Genomic DNA, 26,446 nt, shown 5'->3' on the forward strand with positions numbered 1-26,446 from the left:
TTATTCATAATAGCAGAAAGTGGAAGGAACCCAAATGTCCATCAATGGATGAATGAATAAGCAAAATGTAGTACATGTACACAGTGGAAAACTATTCAGCCTTGAAAAGGAAGGAAATCTGTCACAGGTTACAACATGCATGAACCCTGAGGACATCATGCTAAGTGAAGGAAGCCAGACACAAAAAGACAAGTATTGTATGATCCCACTTATATGAAGCACCTAGGGAGTCAAATTCATAGAAACAGAGAGGAGAATGCTGGTTGCCCGGGGCTGGGGGGGAAGGGGAAATGGGGAGTTGTTATTTAATGGGTATAGTTTCAGTTTTATAAGATGAAAAGGTTCTGGATTGCACAACAATGTGAATATGCTTAACACTACTGAACTGTACAATTAAAAAATAGTTAAGATGGTAAATTTTATGTTTTGTGTTTTTTACAATAAAAAAATATTTTTATACTCTGACCAAAAATTACATTTTTAGGCATCTATGATACAAAAAAAAATTAATAATCTGAGGTAGAATCAAAGATGTACATATAAAGGTGTTATCACATGTGTAATAATGTAAAAAGTAAAATCAACTTAAAATGTTCTACAACAGGTAAATGGCTAAATTAAAACTACAATATGGAATATTATGTGGTCATTAAAAAGGATACTTTCAAACTATGTGAAAAATGCTCACAATGTTATGAGGAAAAAGCTGGATACATGACTATAAACAGTATCATCCAAATTTATGTTAAAAAAAAGTAGGAAGGTAAGTAAGTAATCATAGATAATCTTTATGTGAATAGAGGCACAGAAGAAAATATACTAAAATGATTTCAGTGGCTATCTTTGGCTTGTTGGATTATAGGTGCTTTTTCTTTTTCTTTATGCTTTACCACATTTTCAAAGTTCAACAGTGAATACATATTATTTTAGAATCAGAAAAATATAAAAGTTTTTTGAAGCAAAATTAAAAAAAAAATTTAAACAGACACAGTAACAGAAAGCTCAGCTGCCTGAGATCACAGGGTTGACTGAGCAGGTACTCAATAAAATGCTTGTTAATGGCAGCTGGGCCAGGACCTGAGGGAGGATGGTCAGGTCAGGTCAGGTCCGTGAACCACATGTAAAGCAAGCTGGTGCTTCCCAGAAAAGAAGATGAGGGTAAGCCCCTGGTTCATGCCTCAAGTGGAATAAAGTACACTCCTCTTCTTGTTATTCTTTATTTATCCTTGGTTTGGGCACAGGAAAAAAAAAAAATGGAAGGAATGGCTTCCTGCTTTAAAGAGGAAAAGTAGGATGTCCTGAGACAAATGTTCCACAAACAAGGAAAAGAAATACCTCTCTTCTATGACAGGCAAATTAACTCTGAGTATTAGGCCAAATTCTGTACATAATTAATTAATTACTTATTTTAATTAATCAACTATAAACACATATAAAATATAAAAATGATTATCCAGATAAGAGAAATAAAGTCAGTAAGATAAAGATATGACAAATAAAAAAATCAACATATAAAACAAAGTTAAAAAGCAAATACTCACTGATTCACTTGCAGGTCCTCAATTTCCAGAAGAACTCCTTTTTCATGTAGTCTTGCTGCTGTGTATTTTAGAGAAATCTTTTTGCTTTTCTTTCCTTTCATTTCCCTAGGCTTTTTGGAGACCCTGTAAAAATCACATTATGTCATTTTCTATAGGTAACTATCTACTATGAATCTTTGTTGGTAACTCAAGGATATGAGGTCAGAAAACAAACTTCCCATACACAAGCGTAAGTAACAAACCAATTCTAAAATGGCAAATAAATGCTAGGATTCGCCTAAGCAATCTCTCTGCAAAACAGGGAAACATTACTAAACTGCTTTTGCCTTTGATTTAAACTATACATTTGAGAACACACGATGAATTTGACAGTGTCTGAATCCTTCTGTGTCCCTCTCAGAACCTAAGCACCTAAAGTAAGTGTGAGGGCTTCTAATGCCAGCCTGAGGGAACTGTACTGAACCCCAAGGGAGTCACTCTAAGTCCCTTGGCTGTGCAGAGAAAAAATAAAAATATTTTAGAATACGAAATTTTTAAAAGCATTTAAGCCAGCATAGCAATTACAGAGGAATGGGAGCAAGGAAAAAGAAACAGATGTCAGAAGGCTGTTGGGATAATCAAGGCGAGAAATGGTAAGAAGAGTAAGCAAAGGAAGAATACAGATGAATGAGAATGGTATCTGGGACTCTCAAGGGAAGGGTCTCAAGAACTGGGGCAGAAAAGCTGGTAGTTGTGTAAAAGGTAATAAATCCCTATGGCTGGCAACTGAAATATCTATCAAAATCACAACTGCACAAAAATCTTAATCCAGCAATTACATTTCTAGAAATCTGTCTTCAAAAACATGCCTACAGGGGCTTCCCTGGTGGCGCAGTGGTTGAGAGTCCGCCTGCCGATGCAGGGGACACGGGTTCGTGCCCCGGTCCGGGAGGATCCCACATGCCGCAGAGCGGCTGGGTCCGTGGGCCATGGCCGCTGGGCCTGCGCGTCCGGAGCCTGTGCTCCGCAACGGGAGAGGCCACAACAGTGAGAGGCCCGCGTACTGAAAAAAAAAAAAAAAAAAAAAGGGAACCAGGGATGCTTGGAGAAATAGCTAATTCCAAGCCCAGGGAGGGAAAAGTACAAATTGAACCAGAAACATCTTGTGCCACAAAGTCAAGAAGTGCTCAAAGAATGATGGGGACATTTCAAAAGGACACAGGCACCAACTCTGCAAGATGGGTTAGGTGGACCTGATTTTCACCACTTCACAACAGCCCTGCCTCACTCCATGAAGCCTTCAGGGAGGGAGAGGAAAAGCACAGACACAAGAGCAAGCAAGCTATAGAGAGGGGAAGCTGATGTGGCAAAATGTTAAGTACAAGTGAATCTAGGTGAAAGGTATATGGGTGTTTATTGTTCTATTCACTGAAATTTTCTGGGGTTTCAAAATTCTCAAAATGAAAAGTGTGGAGTAAATAATAAACTAACCCTTCTAATACGCAGAACCTGTGCTTAATCACGTCACCTCTCTGGATTTTCAATTTCCCTCCCTAAAAAATGGGCAGGCTGAATGGTTTGTGGCCAGCAACAAGGAGGCTGCAACAGATCTTCCTTGGTAGCTGAAAAAAAAATCATGGTCTGGGAGCCTGTGTCCAGGAGGTGTAGACGCCAGGGAATCTAATTGTTTATGATGTTCCTTAAGTGATTTTTGAGGCACAACCTGGTTTGGGGGCCACTACATGATCCCTTTCCTAGATTCTTTAATTTCTAGAGCCAAGAAGGTATTTTGGAACACAGGATGCTTAGAAATAGGCATCCTTGAAATCCTCCACACATTATTTATTTACACCATACCATAACAAATGGGACTAGGAAATTACACAAACAATTAGAAGAAAAATAAAGGACTATTGCAATAAATAGATCCAGTGTGTTGTAAATAAAATTTTCCTATGTCACTTCAGTTGCCTCTACTTCTTTTTCCCCTGACATTGACTCTTCAAAATAAAATACTCACTTGCCCTTGCTGGCTAAGTTATCCAAGCAGGTTTTGATGTAGCTTTTATAGTAGTCCACCTGCTCTCCATAAAAGGTGGCCTTAGAGTTCAGAGCAGCGTACGTCTGCTGCAGTTTCACCAGTTCAGCCTTTCTCCTCTGTCGGTATCTCCGCTGATTCCGAATATCCTGAGACATAATTATTAAAATTACAAAAATAATATCATGTGCTTCTTGAATCATTAACACTAGAACCCAGCAGCGCTTAACTTTGCCTTGCTTGACCACACATTTTTAATAGACAGCAATTCTTTTTTTCTTACTCACCTCGAAATTTTTTAAAGATTTTTGCCCATATATCTGGAGAAAACCATAATTCAAAAAGACACGTGCACCCCAATGTTCACTGCAGCACTGTCTACAATAGACAGGACATGGAAGCAACCCAGATGTCCATCAACAGAGGAATGGATAAAAAAGATGTGGCACATATATACAATGGAACACCACTCACCCATAAAAAAGAACGAAATAATGCCACCTGCAGCAACATGGATGGACTTAGAGACCATCATACTAAGTGAAGTAAGTCAGACACAGAAAAGCAAACATCATATGATATTGCTTATATGTGGAATCTAAAAATGTTGGCAATTTTATGTTCAAAAATTAACAAAGAAATTCAGATCTCATCAATTTTTTCCCCATTTCTATTTCATGAGGCAGGGAAATGTGTTACTTTTACAGACCTCCACATTCTCATAATTGACTTGCAAAGCTGGTTTAAACCTCTTAAATATGTTGTCAGGAGAGGGAGAAAAAGATAACTTTAATATAACAATTACCAAGCTTGCAGTTGTGCATGGTGTGATTTTAGGGCGACAGCAGAGAATGCCTAAACTTCTCAGCCTGCGCCAGAGCCCCTTACTTGAGAAGATTCACACAAATCAAGATTTGATGATCAACTTGATGTTAATTTATATTTCACAGTAATCATTAAAAAGATCTGGAGGAATTCTTTAAGGCCAAAGACAAACTGAGACATAGGAAGCTCTAATTAAGGTTTTCTCCCTACTAATTTAATTTAGGCCATGGAATAAGCCATCAAAGGGCAGGCTAGGACCTCATGTTGGAAGAGTCAGAAACGATTCCCCAGAAGAGAGGACTCTAATCTCCTCTCCTGAAGGTACATTGAACTGAAGGTACGTTGTCACCAGAACAGCTACTGTCTCCTCACAAGCCTCTGAGACAGCTTTAAACATGGCCAGGCCGTCACTGTCCCCCAAATGCCTTACCCTGGCAATGTCGTTGATCAGTTCCTGGTATCTGTTCTTTGGGTCCACGGTGCCAAGCTCTGCTAGCTTCTTCAAGCCTGACTGGATCTTCTCCTTCTTCTCCTGAAGAGTGAGGTTGCTGTCTTCCTTTGCAGATTTTGACTTTTTCATCTTGTCAGGAGTTTTGGCGTCACGGATAGCACGTCTCTGCATGGCCCTCTGGTGTTCTGCTTCCTACAGTAAGAAAAAGAAGTTCGTGGCAAGGTCTCCACACTGAACCACACTTGAATTTATAAAGCTCTCAAACTCTATTCTGGGGGACTTCCCTGGTGGCGCAGTGGTTAAGACGCCACACTCCCAATGCAGGGGGCCTGGGTTCGATCCCTGGTCAGGGAACTAGACCCCATGTGCATGCCGCAACTAGGAGTTCACATGCCACAACTGTCTGACTCCAGTTTATGCATGCAGCAAAGGAGCCTGCATGCCACAACTAAGGAGCCCGCCTGCCACAACTAAGACCCGACGCAAGCAAGCAAATAAGTATTTAAAACAAACAAACAAACAACTCTATTCCGGAAATAGAGGGGAACAAACTTACCCCCACCCCCGACAACTGACAAAGAAACTGCATGAAGCAGAGACAGCTCTCTTTTCATCTAGAAGAGAAACATCTATGAAGTCAGATGTTGGCTTCTTAGGGCTTCTTTCCTGGACAGGAGATTGGACTCCACTGGGTACAAAATCCCTCGTTTTTTCCCTATCACACTGGGGACATGGAAATCATTTAATTTTATTTGAAATCCGGCTTGATGAACGTTATAACCACACCAATGCAACACCAGTGGTCAGTAAATTCTTGCTAATCCTTTTTGCTACCTCGTCCCAGCTGAATCACGCTCAAGCCGTCCCTCTTTCAAACATGCTGCAAACGCCAGTAAAGAGACCCTTCTCATATCTGCTCTGTCTCCTAGTCACCAACCAACGTTTGTCTGTTATGTTCCCACCCAACAAACGATCCACACTTGCTGTTGCAGTCTTTCAGCACTTTCCTCGCAGTCTGGCTTCTCTCACCAATTCTCGTTACCATTCCGCCCATCCCCAATCCAGTGCCTTTTCTTAGTTGTTGCCTTGATCATCTTCTCTGCACTTTTTCCTTGCCCTAAGCATGCGCTGGTACCTCCAAGTGGCCCATGGTCATTTCTTTGTAAGTGTTCTCCCTCAAAACTTCAATGATCACCTCTATGCTGATAGATCCCAGCATATGGTTAAGGCTCTGGTACCACATTTTGAACTGTTTTGTACTGGGGATGTTTACATTTGTAAAGGTTTGTAGTTCAGACTTGTAATATTTCCCAAACTGGAGCAATTCCTTTCCCAATATTCCCTTTTCTTCTAATGTCAAAATTACTCTTCATCAGATAATGCAAAGAGCATAAACTGGAGTCAGACAGAACCCGATTCAGGTTTGGTTCTGCCACTACAAGTGAATGATCTTGGGCGAGTTATTTAACCTCTAGGGGTCTTGGTTTTGTCATCTGTGAAAGGAGGATGAAAAGACTCACCTCATAGGGATAGTGCAAGGATTACAGGAAAGAACATAGGTGAAAGCACCAAACTAATAGCAGATTCTCAGTAAAGACCAGTTCCTTCTTCCCTACTTCAAATTTCCTTCCAAGTTAAACCAGTTGCAATTATTGGTTATGCCTCTTTTCCTGCCCATCACACACAACTAATGAGTAATTAGCCACAGCATCTAAAAGCTGACAATTCATTTAAAACTGGTTTTCAAATAGTCCTCCCTGCAGCTTTAAGGGTTTCCCAGGGATGCCACGAGTCCTGGAGGGTGGGCTTCCAAGGGCCCATCCCTGGGGCTGCCAGAGTAGCTCCAATTTTACCTCTTTTATATGTTGGGCTTCCAAATACATTGTTACTTAATGAAAAGGATTCCCATGCTCAAAAAATTGAAAACGAATGACTTGACTTAATTTTCCCATTTTATAAACATGAAACAGAAGCCTTAAATGTGACCCATCCGTCCCTCCCCACTGCCGTGCCACCCCTCACCCAATTGGACCTGGAACCCTGTCACACACACAGATGACTCAACTACCATCTGCTCTGACAGCACTGCAAAATTAATCAATGTCAAATGGTCCCAAAGGTTACAAAGGCCCTTTACTCCTATCTCTCTGGTGCAAAATTCCTAAGTTTTGGGTTCTACATAATTTGTCCTCACGTTTAATTTCTCACTACTCACCCTCACCCACACCTTCATTCTAGATATGTAGGTCTGGTCACATCATGCTCTGCCCTCCCTTGTGCCTCTGTTCACGGGGACTCCCCGGTCTAGAACGTCCCTCTTGTCATACATGCATGTTCTTTGTAAGCTTGGTTCAAGTCCCATACCTCCCTGATGCTTTGCTCCTCACTGGACTCTTGCTTTAATTTCTAGCATTTTTAGGGCCAAAACCATAGTGAATTTTCAGTGGTTTTCTAACTGTTTCAGGGGCATATGTCACACGTCTCCAACTAAGTTCACAGAACTTAGGAGCCACATTCTATTCTTTTCTCCTATCTACCAAAGCACTTAACAAAATTCTAACTATATAGTATTCAATAAATTACTGGGCAGACTCACTGATTCTGCCTCAGGTTAAATTAAAGCACACACACAGACTGCATGTAAGTGCCAGTGAGCTCTGTGCCCTAGAAACAACCACCTCTGGATTTAGGAACCAACAACTTTCTCAATAAGCCCTAAATGCCACCACATCCAGGCCCACCTTCCAGTGACCACCTCTCGCCACCTAGGTCCCACCTCCTCAGCCTTGTCACGTGCCTATCACAGGAGCACCTATGCATCTTACTGTGGTACCTGGTAAACCCCCAAACTTTACCTGTTCACTGGTGGCTGGTGTTTCTAGGATTTCAGTCAAGGTCTCTCCCGGCTGGAACCGGATGACATCCACAATCAAACGTTTTGTGCTGAAAGGAGGTGTGCGAAGCATTTAAACATTAGCAGGTGTCCTACTTCCTTCGAATGGACCTCAACAGGAGCAGAGCAAACACTACCTCACAGAGTCCCACTGGGCAGCCCTAATGCAAGGTACGCAAAGTCCCAGGCTTACTTACACAGTTATGACAGAGTGAGTACCAAGGTTAGGATTTCCAAGCTACAAATTCATTTCAGCATCTTATTAGCAAATAAGGCAAGTAAGCCCTGCGTCAAGTATAATACATGAGGTGACTGGAAATGTATGAGGCTTAAATGGCTGAGATGATCATTTTAGGGATGAACAAGAGGACTCATTCACCAAGACCAAGGGACAGAAGGGATCACTGGGTTACACTTACTCCGTTCCTCCTCCTTCCAATACTCACTTCAGTAAGATGGTCCGAGCGTCCATTTCTGCATTCTCATCTCCAGGCACATCAAACTTGTTGGTCAGTGTGAGGGACACTTCTGTCTTAGCGAGTGCCTCCTTATTTGGGTCATTTAAATTGCCAGAGCCTTCTCCTAAAGTTTTGGGACGGTAGAAAGAATCAATACCATAAACAGAGGAGACATTGGAGAGCAGATAATAATTCAAGTAAAAGATAATGCAAGTTTAAGAAGGTAGTTGAATAAGCCTATATGTACACTGTGGTGAGGACACCTTTTACTGAGAAATAAAACATCATGCCAAATGGTAAAGGCAAAGGATCCATAATAAAATAACTTAACAAATGTTTGAGAAATCATTTCAACACTGTAACATTTCTCTCTCAAAATACTCTGTTCAGGGACTTCCCTGGTGGCACAGTGGCTGACATTCCACGCTCCCAATGCAGGGGGCCCAGGTTTGATCCCTGGTCGGGGAACTAGATCCCACATGCACGCTGCAACTGAGAGTTCGCATGCCACAACTGAGGAGCCCGCCTGCCACAACTGAGCCCGCCTGCCGCAACTGAGGAGCCTGCCTGCCACAACTAAGACCCAGTGCAACCAAATAAATATCAAAAAAAATACTCTGTTCATTTCCTTTATAGGACTTATAAATTTCTAGTTACATGATTATATGTATCTATGCATTTAAAATGATCTCTTCCACTGGACTTCAGCTCCTAACAGATAGGGATCACATCTGTTTTCTTCTCTGATGTGTATTCAGAGCTTGAACAGTGTAGAAACAGAGAAGGTGATAATTACAGCACTCCTGCCAATCTCCTCTCTCAGCTTCTGGGCAGTTAAGTCAGAACTTTACCTATTAGGGACTCGATGGTGGGCACATCGCCAAGGTCATCCAGCAGCTCATGGATTGGATCATTGTGCTCCGGGGCAATGGCATCCTGGTGATCTAACAGGAGCTGCATCCAACATCCAGGGATCAATTCCATTTACACACTCAACCCACTAGCCCCCGTCCCCATCCACAATGCCTAACAGCACAAAAGAGGTTAGATAACAAAACTCCCATATTCAAAGAACTGAAAAACCAATCCTCAACAAACTAACCCAAATAAACAATATGATATATAAAGCAACACATTGGCCCGTGATGAATGACATATGTTACAACATATGAAGAGGAAATACTGGTACTCTCTCAACCTTACAGATATAAAGGATTTAAACGTACCCTATATAAGAAAGAACAAGGAAACTCACAGACTTCAATATCCAAGTCATCAATATTCCCTACAACCAGTTCAAATGACTCACATTCATACTTTTACTTAAAGTTTCCAGTATATAATATCTTTTAATTCAGAAAAAAAGTGCATCAGATCAACATTATCATTATTTTAGGGGTATTCGGCAAAGCCTTAATAAGCTATTACCCCAGGTGACTTCATCAGAAAAGACAATCCCTGAAATTTCATTTTATTTCCTTATTTCCTGTTCTATATGCCCCCAAGGGGGGATGAATTATAAAAAATTGGGGAGGGGGGAAGAAGTACCCAAGGGAAAAATCACTCAAAGGTGACACAGAGGAAAAAGCTGGTATTCTAGATCATGTTAGAAAAGTAAGACAGAGGGCCAGGGTAAAAAAAAGGACCAATAAAAACAGTATTTTATCAAGTCACTATATCAGGGGTCACAATGGAGATTCTGAAGCCCAGCCATGGGGATTTTGATTCAGCTGGTCTGTGGTGGGGTTCAGGAAACTTCATTTTTTAATAACCAGCCCAGATGATTCTGATGCAGGTGGCCTGGTGATCACTTCAAGAAAGTTAAGGATAATAAGCAAAGAAGATAAACAACAAGGCAGATGTGATGTCAGTAAGATCAAACTGAGATCTCTGGCTTCCAGAGATAGCAGGCAGCAGCCGGAGAAGGCAATTAAGACAGAGCAATGAAATTAAATCATTAAAGAAAAATACTTACAGTGTGGGTGTTGATGATTTCACCAATGGAAATGTAGATCACAGGTTTGGTGAGGGTCACTAAATCAGAGTACTCATCCACATTAAATTTATCCTGAAGCTTTGGGACATCACAAGCAGTTTGGAAAAACCGTCTGAAAATAAACACAGGAGCCAGGCCCCAACAAGTGACACATGTGTGAGAAGTTGATGAAGGACATCCCACAAACCTCTGGGGCAGTGAGTTCAAAAGAAGCCAGTCAAGACAGTTAATTCTAGAGAAACTGCTGCATGTTCGTTGTGCTTGACAGCCTTGGGACGTTGGTTCTCTTTCCACTTCGTTTTAGTTCTACCCACAAGAACTGCTCAACCATAATTTAAAACAGTTCTCAAACACCTGCGTTGTTAGCAGAACCAACTTTCTAAGACAACGTCCCGAACTCGAACTCTCAACTGAATGTTTAATTTACAAATATTAAAAGCACTCTGCAATTCTTCTCTGGTTACAAAGTAACACGTGCCTAACGTAGACCATTGTTTCTACGTGAAGTACAGTCTATTTCATAGGAATACATTTTAATAGCTCAAACATCCTCTTCATCATCCCCTGGAGCTCTGAGCACATGAGATGTATACAACACTGCAGTCCAGGGAATGCTGGGTGTGGTATTTAATCTTGTCTTTACCTTCAGAGTTAGAAACACGCCCACAGAATCTTTCAAGTACCTTGTCCCTTTCCCCTTACCTGAATTTCTGGTAGGACTGGGAAAGATATTCGTTAATGATGCTTAAGTGAGCATTATCTCCCAGAAACATCTTATTGGAAGCTGCATGCTGAAGCATCTTTGCAATGGAGCCAAGATTTCGGCGTTGGTCTGTGGTAAGCTGGCCTCCTGCTGACAGGTCGATGATGTCAAAGGCATCAGGAGCAACAATGGCTGGATTCATGTATCGATAGTAAAGCAAGTTACCAATAATCTGGGAACAGAGGAAAAAGAAATGGGTGTTAAAAACCATTCCACCAAGTAAGCCATAAATGACTTTGCTAGCAAAGAAAATGTGGTCCTGTGAGAAAAAAATTAAACACTACACACACACACACACACACACACACAATTTCCCTCAAGGCCTGAAACTAAAATGACCAAACAGCCCTTGGCTGGATGCAGAAAAAAAGAAAATGAGAACAGAACTGAAAATCACGACAATGAAAGAGCAGATTCAGAAGGTAAAAATGATAGACTTAAAGTCTGTTACTGAGCATTTTAGGGCATCCTTTGTTCACATACCATGGCAGCAAATAAGGCTGCTGTCAACCACATGCACTTTTCATTTTCAGGCAGATGGGCTTTCATTTTAAGAAGCTAATGAACATAGCTAAAATAAATCCTTGAACACGACCTAATTAGCAGAGCATAACCTGTCCAACCCCCATCATCCTCATGCTGAAGACTTCAAAGGTGCACAAGTTCATGCCTCTGAAATTAAAGTCACTCAACACACATCTCTTCCACAGAAGAATTCAAGGACAGTCACAGCATTTCCCCTAGAGTTTCATTCAGAAAAAAATAAAATTAATTCACCTGAACAGAAAGTCTAGAATCGAGGCCTCACTGTAGGAAAGCACAGAACTAGGAGAGAAGAAAAAAGCGTTCAGATTAAAAAAAAAGAAGAAGAAGAAGGAAAAAAAAAAGGAGGGAGCATAGCTGAGTAAGAAAGAATTATCAGCAACAGCCTTAGTGGAAACAACTGTGCTTGCTACCATTCACCTGGCCACCAGCAGAGGGAGCAATTCTTCAGCGAAAAGATAGGACTCAAAGAAATGTATCTCAAGACAGGAAAATCCATCTTCTCTACTTGTTTGAGGTCTGTGTGCCATTCAAACAACACAGGAACTATATAGGAACTAAAAGAGGTATGATTTACTATTTACAAACACTTTCAAAATCTCACAATCAACGGCAAGCTACTGACAAAATCTAGGTTAAGGTCCTTAACGAAAGTCTAAGGTCAGGCCTAGTCTTAGAACTTTTTCTTCAAAGGGCTATTATTGGTAGGGCAAGAATGTGCCAGCTTTCAGTCTTACCTTCAGCAGCTCATCTTCACCAGCATCAGGGAACTTCTCATGTAATGAGTCCTTCAGCACTTTGGCAATGAAGCGCATCCCGTAACTGTGGGGTGGACAAAACGTAGTGAGAAGGGCCAGGGAGCAGAAGGCCACTAATTCTGGGCTCAACAGGGGGTCACAGCTGACAGAACTCACGGGATTTTGTCCACAGAGCTGATGATGGCTGACAGGAACTTGTCCGTCACGGCCCGCATGTTCCTGATGGAGTTGTCTAACCGTGTCCTGACTTCTTCATGAGCCAGAGCCTGCTCTGGGGTCACATCATAGGGTAGTTTGCTGGGAAAGCAGAAATTATCCCCATGTATGTTAGACCAACAGCCAGGAACAGCCTGAGGCGAGACTGTGTCTTTCATAAACAGAAAGACCCAGAGAGAGTAGATAATTTTGTTGTGCTCGTAGAGCTGGTAAATGGTGGGGCCGGAATTGGGGCTCAGGTTTTCAACTGTGAATTGGGTGCCTTGAACTATGTGCCAGGCACTTGGGATAAAAGGTATTGGAGACATGAAAGCTTCTCGAGTCTCTCACAGTCTGGTGGAAGAGACACACAAATAAGTATCTGTAAACACACTGCACTACAAAGAAGAAGCTGACCAGAAGTGCTACAGTGCCGCAGAGAAGAGGCTTCAATTCAGACTGGAGGAATCAAGGAAGACTTCCATAAGGAAGGGACATATGAACTCAGGAAAAAGGGAGAAGAAAGGTCTTCTGGGAAGGAAGATCAAATGCAAAGAAAGGGAAGAGGAAGGAGAAATGAGGGTGGAAGAGTAAACAGGGGCCAGATCATGGAGGGCCCTGTATATGATGCTAAGAAGTCTGGACTTTCCTAGAAGCCACAGAGAGCTATTAAGAGACAGATCTGAATTTTGAGGAGGATTGCTCTGATCCACATGAGAAATGAACTAAAGATGGACAGTCACAGATGAAAGAGCTAGAAGACTAGTGCTACAGCCTGATCAAGAAATGATGAGAGCATGGGACTTCCCTGGTGGTCAGGTGGTTAGGACTCTGTGCTTACACTGCAGGGGGCGTGGGTTCGATCCCTGGTTGGGGAACTAGGATCTTGCATGCCACGTGGCATGGCCCCCCCCCCAAAATATGATGAGGACATGAACAAGGATGCAAGCAGTGGGGACCAAGGAGACAGATCTGAGAGATATTAAAGAGACACAATCAATGGGACATGGTGACCCTTTAGGTACTGGTGAGGGAGCTGACAGTTACATATAGGAACTGAAGCCAGAGGAGCTGACGAGATCATTCAGGAGAAGGCCCTGAGTCAGAAGGAACTGACAAGAGAATAGTAGATGTGCTAGAACACTGGGCCTAGGCTTAATCAGGAAGGAAACAAGGACAGGAGGGAGCTGAAAGACAAAAATGAATTGCAGGGGTCCCAGTGTGGTACTTTCAATGAGGTCAAAAAGCAGTAATGATTATCTTGGTGGCCTAAATCCAATCACAAGCGTCCTAATAAGAGAGAGGCGGAGGGAGATTTGGTGCACACAGAAGAGGAGGCAATGTGGCGACGGAGGAGGGCAGGCAGAGACTGGAGTGATACAGCCACAAGGCCAGGAATGCCAACAGCCACCAGAAGCTGAAGAGGCAGGGAATGGATTTTCCACTAGAGCCTCTGGAGGGAACACAGCCCTGCTGACACCCTGATTTCACCCCTTTAATACCAATTTCGGATTTCTGGCCTCCAAAACTGTGAGAAAATAAATTTCTGTTGTTTTAAGCCATCAAGTTTGTGGTAATTCATCCCAGGAGCAATAGGAAACTAATACCAGCAAATAAGGACACAACTCCATTCGTCATATGGTGGCTGAATTACAAACACTGGTAGACTATGAACACAAAGATTCAGCAAAAATTAACAAAAGCATTCTGTCTCAAACAATTGGCTGTATTGAATTTATACGGGCATTTATATTTTGTAAGTTATGTACTTTACATCTTTTATATCAGTAAAATATAACTGTATACGTATACGACATTTTAAAAAAGGTAGCAATGAACAAAGAGAATGAAAGTGTTAAACTAAATGGGTGTAGTCAGAGAACAGAATATTAAATTTCAAAGATTTTAGAGGTGAACACTGCCAAGAGGGACAACGTCCCAGTTTGCTATGAGTTTCGTGGCTGAAGCTCAAGGATCCGTGATGCTTACATGCTGCACGGGCTCCCACCACATACCACTACACCTCCCAGTTATCCATATTAAAAAAAATGTGTTAAAATCAATTTCCATTTTATGAAAAGCAAAATAAGACACGTTTCTGATAGGCACCTACAAGAAAAAATCTTGAAATACCTACTGGAATTTTGATCTAAAAATGACCAACTCATGGACCGGCAGAGGAAGTATCTTAGTACCCTTGAGCCTGTGTCCGTGGGGCTCCCATCTAGGGATGCCCTGAGCTTCAGTCAAACCTTCCCAGTCAACTACTGCAGTTGGCTGACCATATTCCAGGATTTGGGCCTGGTGCAGGTCAAAACAAAAATGGATTTTTCTATCACACCCAGCAACGATCTGACTCTTGGGTGACAGGCTGACACAAAGCAGAGAACCAAATCAGGGTTGGTTCCCACACGATTCCCAATAGGGGATAAGCCCTTTGTAGGAGTGAGCAGAATGTGCTGTTCTCTATCCAGGGTAACCTCCCCCTTTGCCTGGTGTCCAGGTACGTGGAAAGCAGCATTATTCAACATGTAGACCATTCTACCAATCAGTCCAAGACAGGATAAGGAGCTTGAGCCAGAATGTAATCAACTTCAGAATGGATACTTCCTTCATTGAGAAAGTCTTGCTATGGAAAAAAATGTCAGCTGAACTAAACAGTGTGTTTAGCGACACTGATGATCTACAGTTACTGGCCCACAGATCAAACTCTGAGTAGCAATCATATGGAGAGCTACTCCTCCCCTGTCCTCACCCAAGCTGGATAAAAATATTTTAAACATTTTGGCCCTCTGAACTGTATTTTCCCAGCATTTCCCATATTCTACTGACACATTTTTCCTTTAGATGTGTTAACGCTGGTGGTGAAAACTACCGCCCTGGCACAGAACTCTCCTGGATTATGTTAATTTAGTTAGTCCAACTCTCAGTATTCCAAGGCAGCTCATCATTCGCCCACACCAGCTCCTCTTCCCTTTAATGAAACACAGTGATCTCACTCAGATCTGTGCGAGTCTTCCCATCCAACTGCATCTCTGCTGATGCCCAGTGTCCTTCCAGGTCCTAGACTCTCCCAAGCTCCTTCCACCTGACAGCATCCAGGCATGAAGACCCTGCACCTAGCTCTTAGCAAGGCTGGCCCCACTGTACCCTTCAGGCCTCCACCATGTGATGGTTCACCTTCTCAGGGAGGCTCTCCCTAACCCCTCTAAGTTAGCTCCCTCTTGAATTCTCCATTACAGTTCCCTACAAAACATCATGAAACTCCCCTCAGTTTGCAACTTTATTTCTATGTACCTGTGTGTCATCTCTCCCACGCAATAAACTATGAACAGAGGGCAGGGAGCATGTCTTCTTCATTCATTATTGTACATCTCATTCGTTATCGTATTATTGTAGGTGTATCTAACACAGTGTCTGGCACTTAGTAAGTACTCAATAAATATTTGCTAAATAAGTGAATAAATTACCAAGGCAACTACTTAAAGAAGGGGTTTCTAAGGAAAACCTATTTAAGCAATTACTAATTTATAAATCAAAGAAATGTTCACTGTTTAAAAAAGAGAGAGAGAAAATAATAAAAACATGAAAGAAAAGGTGTTGTGGTTACCATACCTTGCCTCTCCTGTCTGAGACTCCATCTGATTAACCCAAGATTTGTAAATATCCACAGGGTCAGTTTTGATATTGAGAGATTTGTCATCCATAATCTCCTTAACCACCGGGGCCAAGATCTGTCTCAGCGCATTCTGGCCCCTGGCCCCACGGTTGAAACTTACAACCATCTTAATAACTGTAGGATTTCCTGTCACGATTTCTTGAATCTGATCTACTTTTGACCTATAAAACATAAATACAAATTCAATTCAAACTAATCACAAATCTACCAACCTAAAGATCCTTCCTACTTAAAGATCCCATCTCCTAAAAACAGAAATATGATAGTTGGAAGGAAAGGGTTACAAGCTCTTTCTCTAGAAACACTCCCCAACACTCATCTGAATACTGCACCTTCCTGCTGTTGTTGCAAACTCAATCATAGGAACATGATCAGGTCCTTCATTAGCTAAAGATGTGAAATCTTCATGTTTGGACCAGCTTTTAAAAAATTCTATCTTAATACAGAATATTCCTAAAATTAATTTAGCAAATCTCTATCACCTCCCCAGAAACAGCGACACTTTATATTAGTGTTTATTATATTAGCTTATAATTAGCATATTAGTTTATATTGTGTATATATTATTAGTTCATATTGGTATACAGTATATATATAATTAACATATAATTAATTTGTATTTTCAGTATAATTAGTTTGTGTGAGTGCATAATCTATATTATTACATTATAAAAGGTAAATGCTTCTTTAGAGTGAGTATCTCACACATGTCACAGTATTGAGAAAAGGCACAGGCAGGCCTGAATCTCAAACTATGAGCACCTATGACGGTGGGGAGGGGTCCCATGTATGCCCTGCAGAAATCTGTCCGTACTTGATTTCCTCCTGCAGTGCTGTCTTAAACAGCCGCAGGAGCAGGTACTCCTCTCGCTGGTTGGATGCATAGTTGTAGAGTGTGAAGATTACAGAGTCCATGAACTTGGTGGACTTGTTCTGGGGCATCTGAAAAATCAGCTTCGCCAGATAGGTGGGGTTGGTCTGAAACGAAAGCAAGGGATAAGTAATTTCTAGATGACATGAAGGCTGGCACAAATATTCAAGATTTTTCAGCTTGAAGGATTAGAAAGTACCTGAGTAATGAAGAAAAATAAGACAGCCCTTTGCTCATCTCTCAGTGGAAATCAGAAGGACTTTCACAGAGATCTATGCATAAGGTTTTCTTGAGAAAAGTAAATTAACTAAATTTTACAATACTAATTCCAGGAGCCACTCACCTGCAGTAAATAAAACAGGTGTTGATATGCTTCCAACTTCTCTCTCTTCTCCTTGCTCAAAGCCTTGAGACCTCCCTTCTGTTTATTTAACATCATCATATCAGACAACTGTTCCTTATTTTTTTTGGTAAGTTTTTTACTGTGGGAAACCACGTCCTATAAACAAACACATATACATAAATCAAAAAGCTTTCAAAGATGAAACTCTGGGCATTATGGAAAGGTCTTTTGGCACCTAAAAACTTTCATGAAGGTCTACTGCACTGGCAGATCCCCTAAATATTTTTGAATCACTACACTGTACCTTATTTTCAGTACATCAATCAAATCCATTCCTACTTCCATCTTCCTATAAAGAACCTCATCTATAAAAATGTCCATTGATTCAGGAAACCAACTTCTAGGAATCTATCTTACAAAGTCTTAAACACAATAAAAGCTACATATACATTGAAACATTAACTGCAGTGTTATTCCGTAATAATAAAAGTTGAAAATGTCAAATAGTCTAGAAAAAAAGAGGTAACTCAGATTATTTCCTGATAAATTATTACACTGCCACTAAAAATAATATTTATGATGACTTAACATATGGAAAGTATCTTATCCTCTATATTAAATAAAAATGTAGGATATAAAATGATTGTTAGGGTGGTGGAATTATGGGATGGTTTTTATCTACTTTTCTCTATTTAAAATTTTGTGATTAAATCACTTAATTTCTTATTTAACTTAAAAAAAAAAAGGTATGGCGTTCGCTGAGAAGAAAGCCAGCCTCCTACCCCCTCCCTGCAAGTCACCTAGGGAGAGACAGGGGTACCAAGCAGGACAATGTACCCCAAGGCCCTTACTGGCACTGGACCATACCTGTAGTGTAATTTTATTTTTCACTAGCAGTCCAATTTTGATATCCATGAGATTGAGGTCATTCTCCAGCTGCTGGTTAGAACGGATGAGGGTAATGACCTCTTCCCTCATCTTCATAAGATCAAGCTCCTCCTGAAAATCCTGGTCACTTTGGTCGAGCAGGTGGACAAATTTTCGGACCACAACCATAGGGGGATCCTCAGCATTGACTGACAGAAAGAAAGCATGTGTCAGACGAGGAATGGAAGCGTCAATAAAATGGAAAACATCAGCACTGTCTTAAAAAAAAAAAGCTCTATTCACACGTAAGATATTTGTTTATTTTTGAGATGTGCAAAGACAACCACCAAGTGCAGTCTTCCCAGTCATGCTATTGCTATGTTGTTATGTGGAAGGCGAATACAGCAAGCAACAAGACATCAAGTCACAGGTGAGCAATGGGGCTTAAGTCACAAACAGCACCCTACCCCCCAAGCCTTGCCTGCAGGACAAGAAAAGAGATCCGTGGAGAATACTCAGAACCTGACGGCTCTCAACCACTGCCTCAACTGTCCTCTGCTGAGCCACAGTTACTCACTGAGAGTCTTGTAGTCATCACGAGCTTTGTTTGCCCGAATAAAAGCCTGGATTTTGATAATGTCGTTCATCTAAGGAACAAAAAAAAGAAATTCCTTTGTTCTTCTGTCCACCACAAACACAGCAAAACTAACTCTACTGGTCCTTGTTACCCAAGGGTACTCACATGGTCTCGGAAATACTGTAGGCGATCTCTGTAGCGCTTTCTGGCTTGATGCATCCTTGCCAAGGACTGAATCTGTGGAAAAGGAAAAGGCGGTCCTGGAAATTAGAAGAGCCCTTCATCTCCACACATATCATGCTCACGCCCCACGCTGAGAAACCCTGCCTGGGCTACACACCTTTATAACTTCATCTTTATGGGAGCGCAGGTAAGCTAAGCGGTCCTGATACGCCTTCTTCTGCTTGTATCCTCGCCACTGCGACTGAAACCATCAAACATTACATGCGACACATTATTTCCCAAGGGTCAGAGGAAGCTAAAAGATTCTGTCTTGAGATACCATCCAAGTGCAATTCATGATGCAGCTTTAAAAAGGATCACGTCCACCAGTGACAGGGGAAGAGGGGCCTGGGCTGTACCTCCACCAGGAGAGCACACTGGCTAACTTCCACCTCCCTGATGTGAGCACAGCACTTCACACCTTAAAGTGCATCTGCACAGATGCTCTCATAGGCTCCTTACAACGAATCAGATGAGGAAGGTAAGATAAATATTAGTATCCCCATTTATAGGTGAGGACACAAACTCAGAGAAGAGGTTTACCACTACCTGGCAGTGCTGGAGCCATAATTCCTAACCCAGAATTGTTTCTGTGACATTGTGCCTCCCTGTCATTGAAGCAAAATTGCAGTTGCTTCTCTCAATATTCAAATCTGACACAAAGGAACAGTCTTAGAAGACAATGAGGTGCCCAAGAAGAACTGCCACTGAGCTGGACAACTCACCACACTAAACAGCAATGAGCACACATTGATTCCAATGGTAGGAGAGGAAGTGCTTGTCAGAAGAAGGACAAGACTAAGAGGTCAGAAGACAGAGGACATACTCAGACATTCGATCGTAGGAGCTGACTTTTTATTACCCCTGCTCTAGAAGCCCACTTGCTGTCTGCTTAATAGGCTCTGAAATACCTGAATGCAGGTGATGGCAGGGATTTGTTTCTTTAGGAAATTCATCCTGGATCGGAATTCCTGCCGAACTAAGTATCCCCTGAAGCAAGCCTGCAGCTTGGTGATCAAGCCTTCGTTGGCCAGCCAAAGCTGTTCTCGGTTATACGCAGCAGTCACCCCAGAGATGGAACTCTGAAAAAGCAATGGTCACATGAGAAGACAAACACAGGTGAGAATGGACACAAATTTTTACACAGTATCACACAAACTAATGCTTAAGGCTTTCCAAGGCTATACTAGATCTTTAGCCAAGAAATGGGAATGCAGACTTCAGATCTATTTTTCAAGGCCAAGTTGTCCTCACATCCCCCCAAAAAGTCATAAACAAAAACTTCACCTTCTTTTACCTCATATGTTATTTCCTTTACTCACCTACCTAACACTGGCTGTGCCAGGAAGTGTGCTTGCTGATCTGGGGTCATTGCTGACAAGAAGACAGAGTAACAGGTGACAACACCAAGGCCCAGATCCCCTGGAATGACACAGAGGAGGGCCCTGCAAGGGAGTGGACAGACTACAAATCGTCTTGAGAAGTAGCCTAGAGTGTCTGAACTGTTACTACAAGCACTGGAGAACCAGAAAACTTTCAAACAGGAATAAAGCCATCAGATTTATTTTTAGAAAAGCAGCACTGTTAGCAGAGTAGCTGACAGATTAGCCTGAGTGGGTGAATTAGGATGCTGTTATCGTATAATCCAAGTGGGAGAGGACCTGGCTTGAATGAGGGCAGGAGTGGTGAGAATGGTTAGTGAGAACACCTGGTTACCCACCTAATATCCATGGTATATGGATATACCATGTATCCCCCCGTCCTTGGTATCAGAGCCTTGATTTTTTTTTTCCTGGGCAACAACGTGTGCAGTTAAAGACTGCACTAAATTCTGGAAAGCACTGATCTAGGTTACATATTAGAATAATCCAAAAAATGAGAGGAGGTGGAGTACACGGTCTGCAAGGAACTGGGAGAGAATAAAATCAAGAGACAAGATAAATGATAAGTTTGGGAAAAGAAACTTTTCTTTTGGGAAAAGAAAATGATGAAGGATTCAGTGAAAATCCAGATTCACTGAAAGGGAGGAAAGTGGAGAGTGGGAGAACCAATTTGATGGTCACTGTTTTTTGTTTTGTTTTGTTTTCAGGGAGGTAGGAGGTTAGGTAACGTGCTGAAGTGAGGTAACATCACTCCTCTGTTTAAAATTCTTAGGTCCAGGAGCCTGACTCCAGACTATACTGCAAAGCTACAGTAATCAAGACAGTATGGAACTGGCACAAAAACAGAAATATAGATCAGTGGAAGAGGATAGAAAGCCCAGAGATACACCCACACACCTATGGTCACCTTATCTTTGATAATGGAGGCAAGAATATACAGTGGAGAAAAGACAGCCTCTTCAATAAGTGGTGCTGGGAAAACTGGAAAGCTACATGTAGAAGTATGAGATTAGAACACTCCCTAACACCAATACACAAAAATAAACTCAAAATGGATTAAAGACCTAAATGTAAGGCCAGACACTATCAAACTCTTAGAGGAAAACATAGGCAGAACACTCTATGACATAAATCACAGCAAGATCCTTTTTGACCCACCTCCTAGAGAAATGGAAATAAAAACAAAAATAAACAAATGGGACCTAATGAAACTTAAAAGCTTTTGCACAGCAAAGAAAACCATAAAGAAGACCAAAAGAAAACCCTCAGAATGGGAGAAAATATTTGCAAATGAAGCAACTGACAAAGGATTAATCTCCAAAATTTACAAGCAGCTCATGCAGCTCAATAACAAAAAAACAAACAACCCAATCCAAAAATGGGCAGAAGACCTAAACAGACATTTCTCCAAAGAAGATATACAGATTGCCAACAAACATATGAAAGAATGTTCAACATCATTAGAGAAATGCAAATCAAAACTACAATGAGATATCATCTCACACCAGTCAGAATGGTCATCATCAAAAAATCTAGAAACAATAAATGCTGGAGAGGGTGTGGAGAAAAGGGAACACTCTTGCACTGTTGGTGGGAATGTAAATTGATAAAGCCACCAGGAGGTTCCTTAAAAAACTAAAAATAGAACTACCATACGACCCAGCAATCCCACTACTGGGCATATACCCTGAGAAAACCATAATTCAAAAAGAGTCATGTACCAAAATGTTCACTGCAGCTCTATTTACAATGGCCAGGACATGGAAGCAACCTAAGTGTCCATCAACAGATGGATGGATAAAGATGTGGCACGGGCTTCCCTAGTGGCGGCAGTGGTTGAGAGTCCGCCTGCCAATGCAGGGGACACGGGTTCGTGCCCTGGTCTGGGAAGATCCCACATGCCATGGAGCGGCTGGGCCCGTGAGCCATGGCTGCTGAGCCTGCACGTCTGGAGCCTGTGCTCTGCAACGGGAGAGGCCACAACAGTGACAGGCCCGCGTACCGCAAAAAAAAAAAAAAGATGTGGCACATATATACAATGGAATATTACTCAGCCATAAAAAGAAACGAAATTGAGTTATTTGTAGTGAGGTGGATGGACCTAGAGTCTGTCATACAGAGTGAAGTAAGTCAGAAAGAGAAAAACAAATACCATATGCTAACACATATATATGGAATCTAAGACAAAAAAAAAAGATCATGAAGAACCTAGGGGTAAGACGGGAATAAAGACACAGACCTACTAGAGAATGAACTTGAGGATATGGGGAGGGGGAAGGGTAAGCTGTGACAAAGTGAGAGAGTGGCATGGACATATATACCCTACCAAACGTAAAATAGATAGCTAGTGGGAAGTAGCCACATAGCACAGGGAGATCAGCTAGGTGGTTTGTGACCACCTAGAGGGGTGGGATAGGGAGGGTGGGAGGGAGGGAGACGCAAGAGGGAAGAGATATGGGAACATATGTATAACTGATTCACTTTGTTATAAAGCAGAAACTAACACACCATTGTAAAGCAATTATACTCCAATAAAGATGTAAAAAAAAAAAAAAAAATTCTTAGATCCAGGGCTTCCCTGGTGGCGCAGGCAGTGGTTAAGAATCCGCCTGCCAATGCAGGGGACACGGGTTTGAGCCCTAGTCCGGGAAGATCCCACATGCTGTTGGAGCAACTAAGCCTGTGCGTCACAACTACTGAGCCTGTGCTCTAGAGCCTGTGAGCCACAACTACTGAGCCCACGTGCCTAGAGCCCATGCTCCACAAGAGAAGCCACCGCACTGCAACGAAGAGTAGCCCCCGCTCACTGCAACTAGAAAAAGCCTGCGCACAGCAATGAGGACCCAATGCAGCCAAAAATAAATAAATAAAATAAATTTATTTTTTAAAAAAATCTTAGGTCCATACACAAAACACCAAGTAGGAGTGTCTCTGTGGAGGTTAGTTAGATTCTCAAAGGTGTACACGACCCAAAAAGAGTTAAAAATCACTCTGCTGGAAGATCACCCTGGCTTCCTTCAAGTGGCCAGTCAGGTCCTTGCCTCTCTTCTCTGCCTCCTCCACTTCGCATGCCAGTCAAAGGACCACTCGTCCTCCCTGAAATGGCCCATGTTCCTCCAGTCCTTGATGTCCTTCCCCACACTGTCCTTTCTGTCCAGAATAGACTTCCCTCTGTTTCTCATCTGCTAAAATGTTATCTACGCTGTCTTTCTCCAGGATAGAATTAACTGCTTCCTTAATATTTCCTCTATTTTACTGTTATTAGAGCATCTATTTCTCTCTGTCTTACATTGCAGTACTCAGTTCTGTGCCTGCTATTTTTACCACAATATTGTTAATAACTGGAAAGTAGAGACTGATACATCTTTATAGCCCCTCAACGCCCAACAGAGAGAGAGTTCAATGAGCTTAGTTAAATTTAATCACCTGTGAAACCATTAGCAGTGAAGATGAAACACTGGGAAGGTACGAGACTATAATTTCCCTCAGAGGAGAACTTTAATAAACACAAGATAGAAACTCATTCCTCTGATAGGTGAGTTCTGAAGAAAGGGACTATTTCAGTTTTTACATATGTGAACATTCCATTTTTTTCTATACAGGATTTGGGAATAACTGCCCAATGGAAGTACATAACCTTTTTAAAAGTCCTTTACTGTCCCTTCTCTCTAGGAATCTTTGTGTGTATTAACCATGTGTCTAATCATGACCCACAGGAGCCTACTGAACAACTTCCCTCAATATATTTCCCTCTCCTTTCATGTACATTAGACAACTCCAGTTTGATAACCACGAACTTAGCACCAGGTAACGTTGGAAGTGCTCAACAGCCCGTCAAGGACAAAGTAAGTGGCCATTACATACAAGGACTGCAAACTTAGTACCTCACCTTAAAAACTAACAGTGGGCATAAGGTAAGTACACACACGACTGAAACAAATCCAAGTTGGTTAAATTCTAAATGAATACAAAGACTATGGGCGGGGGGCTTGAAATGAAGATGGAGTGGGGAAGGAAAAGGAATTTTAATAAGCGTTGTAGAGGAGGCGACACTTTGAGATGGGTGTGCCTGGAAGGATAAAATTTTGACAGATGTAGATGGCAGGGGAGGGACAGCTCACGACAGCAGGAACTTTGTTTCGTTTATGACTGTATCTCCAGTGTTTAGAAGAGGGTCTGGTACATATAGGAGGTATTCAGGAACTGCTGAATGAGGAAATTCTAGTAAGAGTGAACAGCATAAGCAAAGAGACGGGATGAGAAAGAAGCACTTTAAAAGCTGCTTTAAGAAAAAATGCTAACTTTATGTGAAAGTGCAGGTTATATTCTAACATAGTACAGTTGGAATCTGTGGAATAGTCAGAAAAGAGATTAAAAATGTACACTGGGAAAGAGTAAGAGTAGTTGCATTTAATGAGAAGTCAGAGCAACTTTTTTTGTTCTTTGCTGGATCATCCAGTTTTTTTAAAAAGCACACAATTCATCTGACTTAAGTCTATAATCCAGATGTTTTACTAATTTAGGCCTTAAGCACTCCCACTGGAAAAATTACTCCAAAGTAGTTTGTTATGTAGCCTTAATTTCAGTCTAGGGCTTCTGACCACATGCCCTGTTCCTCCTAAGTAATATTACCTCTAAAATACAGGTGCTTTCCCTCAGCTTCTTCTTTTGTGAAGAAATGAGACCTACCTGGATCTCCTCCCGAGAAAGCTGCATAGAATTTTGCACAAAGTCTGGGGGTTCATCCCATCCTCCTTCCAGCGTCTTCAGATTGTGGTAATAATAATAGCCACCTTTTACCCAGTGCTTCACCCACTTGCTGTTATAATCTCCTGGCAGAAAATAAAGGAAAGATGAAAGAAACCCAGAGCCACACTCCCCACATTCACATGTCTGATACCACAGGATTGTTCTGGTAAGGGTTAACAAACTGAATGAAGACCATTCCAAAACCTGTCCCTGGGTCTATGAGAGTAAAGAGCGATCCTAAGTCCCTCTTAAATTATGACTTTGGGGCTTCCCTGGTGGTGCAGTGGTTGAGAGTCCGCCTGCCGATGCAGGGGACATGGGTTCGTGCCCCGGTCCGGGAGGATCCCACATGCCGTGGAGCGGCTGGGACCGTGAGCCATGGCTGCTGAGCCTGCGCATCCGGAGCCTGTGCTCCGCAACAGGACAGGCCACGGCAGTGAGAGGCCCGTGTACCGCAAACAATAAATAAATAAATAAAATTTAAAAACTATGACTTTGTAATGTCTCATTTAGCTCATTCATATCCACAGTATAAAAAGAAAATACTTATGAAGTCCAAATGGGGAAATCAACCTTGACTGCCTCTGTTCCTTCCGAAGCCTATACCTAAGTAAGACCTTGTGTGTCAGAAAACTATTCTGATAAAAGACTTACAGCCATTCAGCCTCTCTAGTTAATTTTAAAAACAGGGCCATGAAACGGGATGAAAATTCTTATCTTTATTCCCCTCTTTTTGCAGATAAACTTTTAAATATCTACAGGCTTAGGTAATCAGAACTACTAACACCCTATGAAAGATAAACGTTTTCAGAAAACTGACCTTTTTATTAACATAGCCACCCTCAAGGGGAAGAAAAAGAATATTTTCAAAAATAGGAATATTATCTCCTTGGGTCTTTAAAATAAGCCTAATACTGTACTTCTGAATTTCCCTATAGCTTGTCCCTTTGCTCTACATCTGCCCTGTGATATTTTCAAGTTCTTACTTTCAGGGCACATATTTATTTACGCAAACTCACCTGCTGCCAGTTTTTTCTTCTTGGCTTCAGCAAGGTCACTCTGGTAAGTTTCACCACATTCGGGGATGACGCCATACAAGCCGACATCAGGGGAACGAAGGGCACTCAGTGTTTTTCCTACATTGCCCTTCTCCACTGCTTCATTAATGGCAAAGATTCCTAAGGCAACTATCCCAGAAGAGAATTGTTACTGGAATAGTTTAGAAGGTGTCTAGATTCACCTACTAGCAAACTGTTCCCCCTACATCTTTCTATCTTGGTCAAGCTGAGTTCTAAGATACGGAGCACCTCGCCACC

General features: G+C 41.8%; 1 protein-coding gene across 1 annotated transcript in view; it reads right to left on the reverse strand.

The window, feature by feature from the left end:
* The window catches only part of IQGAP1 (IQ motif containing GTPase activating protein 1), a 102,741-nt gene that overhangs the window by 6,741 nt on the left and 69,554 nt on the right, over positions 1 to 26,446 (reverse strand). The window contains exons 17-36 of the mRNA XM_082844272.1: positions 26,150 to 26,317; positions 25,071 to 25,213; positions 19,911 to 20,081; positions 19,118 to 19,201; positions 18,943 to 19,014; positions 18,778 to 18,847; positions 18,201 to 18,409; positions 17,334 to 17,489; positions 16,934 to 17,097; positions 16,056 to 16,280; positions 12,402 to 12,542; positions 12,225 to 12,309; positions 10,884 to 11,116; positions 10,161 to 10,293; positions 9,037 to 9,139; positions 8,174 to 8,309; positions 7,690 to 7,777; positions 4,814 to 5,026; positions 3,541 to 3,707; positions 1,542 to 1,664 (exon numbers count right to left, since the gene is read on the reverse strand). Coding sequence (XP_082700398.1) covers positions 1,542 to 1,664; positions 3,541 to 3,707; positions 4,814 to 5,026; positions 7,690 to 7,777; positions 8,174 to 8,309; positions 9,037 to 9,139; positions 10,161 to 10,293; positions 10,884 to 11,116; positions 12,225 to 12,309; positions 12,402 to 12,542; positions 16,056 to 16,280; positions 16,934 to 17,097; positions 17,334 to 17,489; positions 18,201 to 18,409; positions 18,778 to 18,847; positions 18,943 to 19,014; positions 19,118 to 19,201; positions 19,911 to 20,081; positions 25,071 to 25,213; positions 26,150 to 26,317 — 2,884 coding nt within the window. The remainder of the gene's footprint in view (positions 1 to 1,541; positions 1,665 to 3,540; positions 3,708 to 4,813; positions 5,027 to 7,689; positions 7,778 to 8,173; positions 8,310 to 9,036; positions 9,140 to 10,160; positions 10,294 to 10,883; positions 11,117 to 12,224; positions 12,310 to 12,401; positions 12,543 to 16,055; positions 16,281 to 16,933; positions 17,098 to 17,333; positions 17,490 to 18,200; positions 18,410 to 18,777; positions 18,848 to 18,942; positions 19,015 to 19,117; positions 19,202 to 19,910; positions 20,082 to 25,070; positions 25,214 to 26,149; positions 26,318 to 26,446) is intronic.

This window comes from Leucopleurus acutus (assembly GCF_964270905.1).
Source record: "Leucopleurus acutus genome assembly, chromosome: 1".
Taxonomy (NCBI): Eukaryota; Metazoa; Chordata; class Mammalia; order Artiodactyla; family Delphinidae; genus Leucopleurus; species Leucopleurus acutus.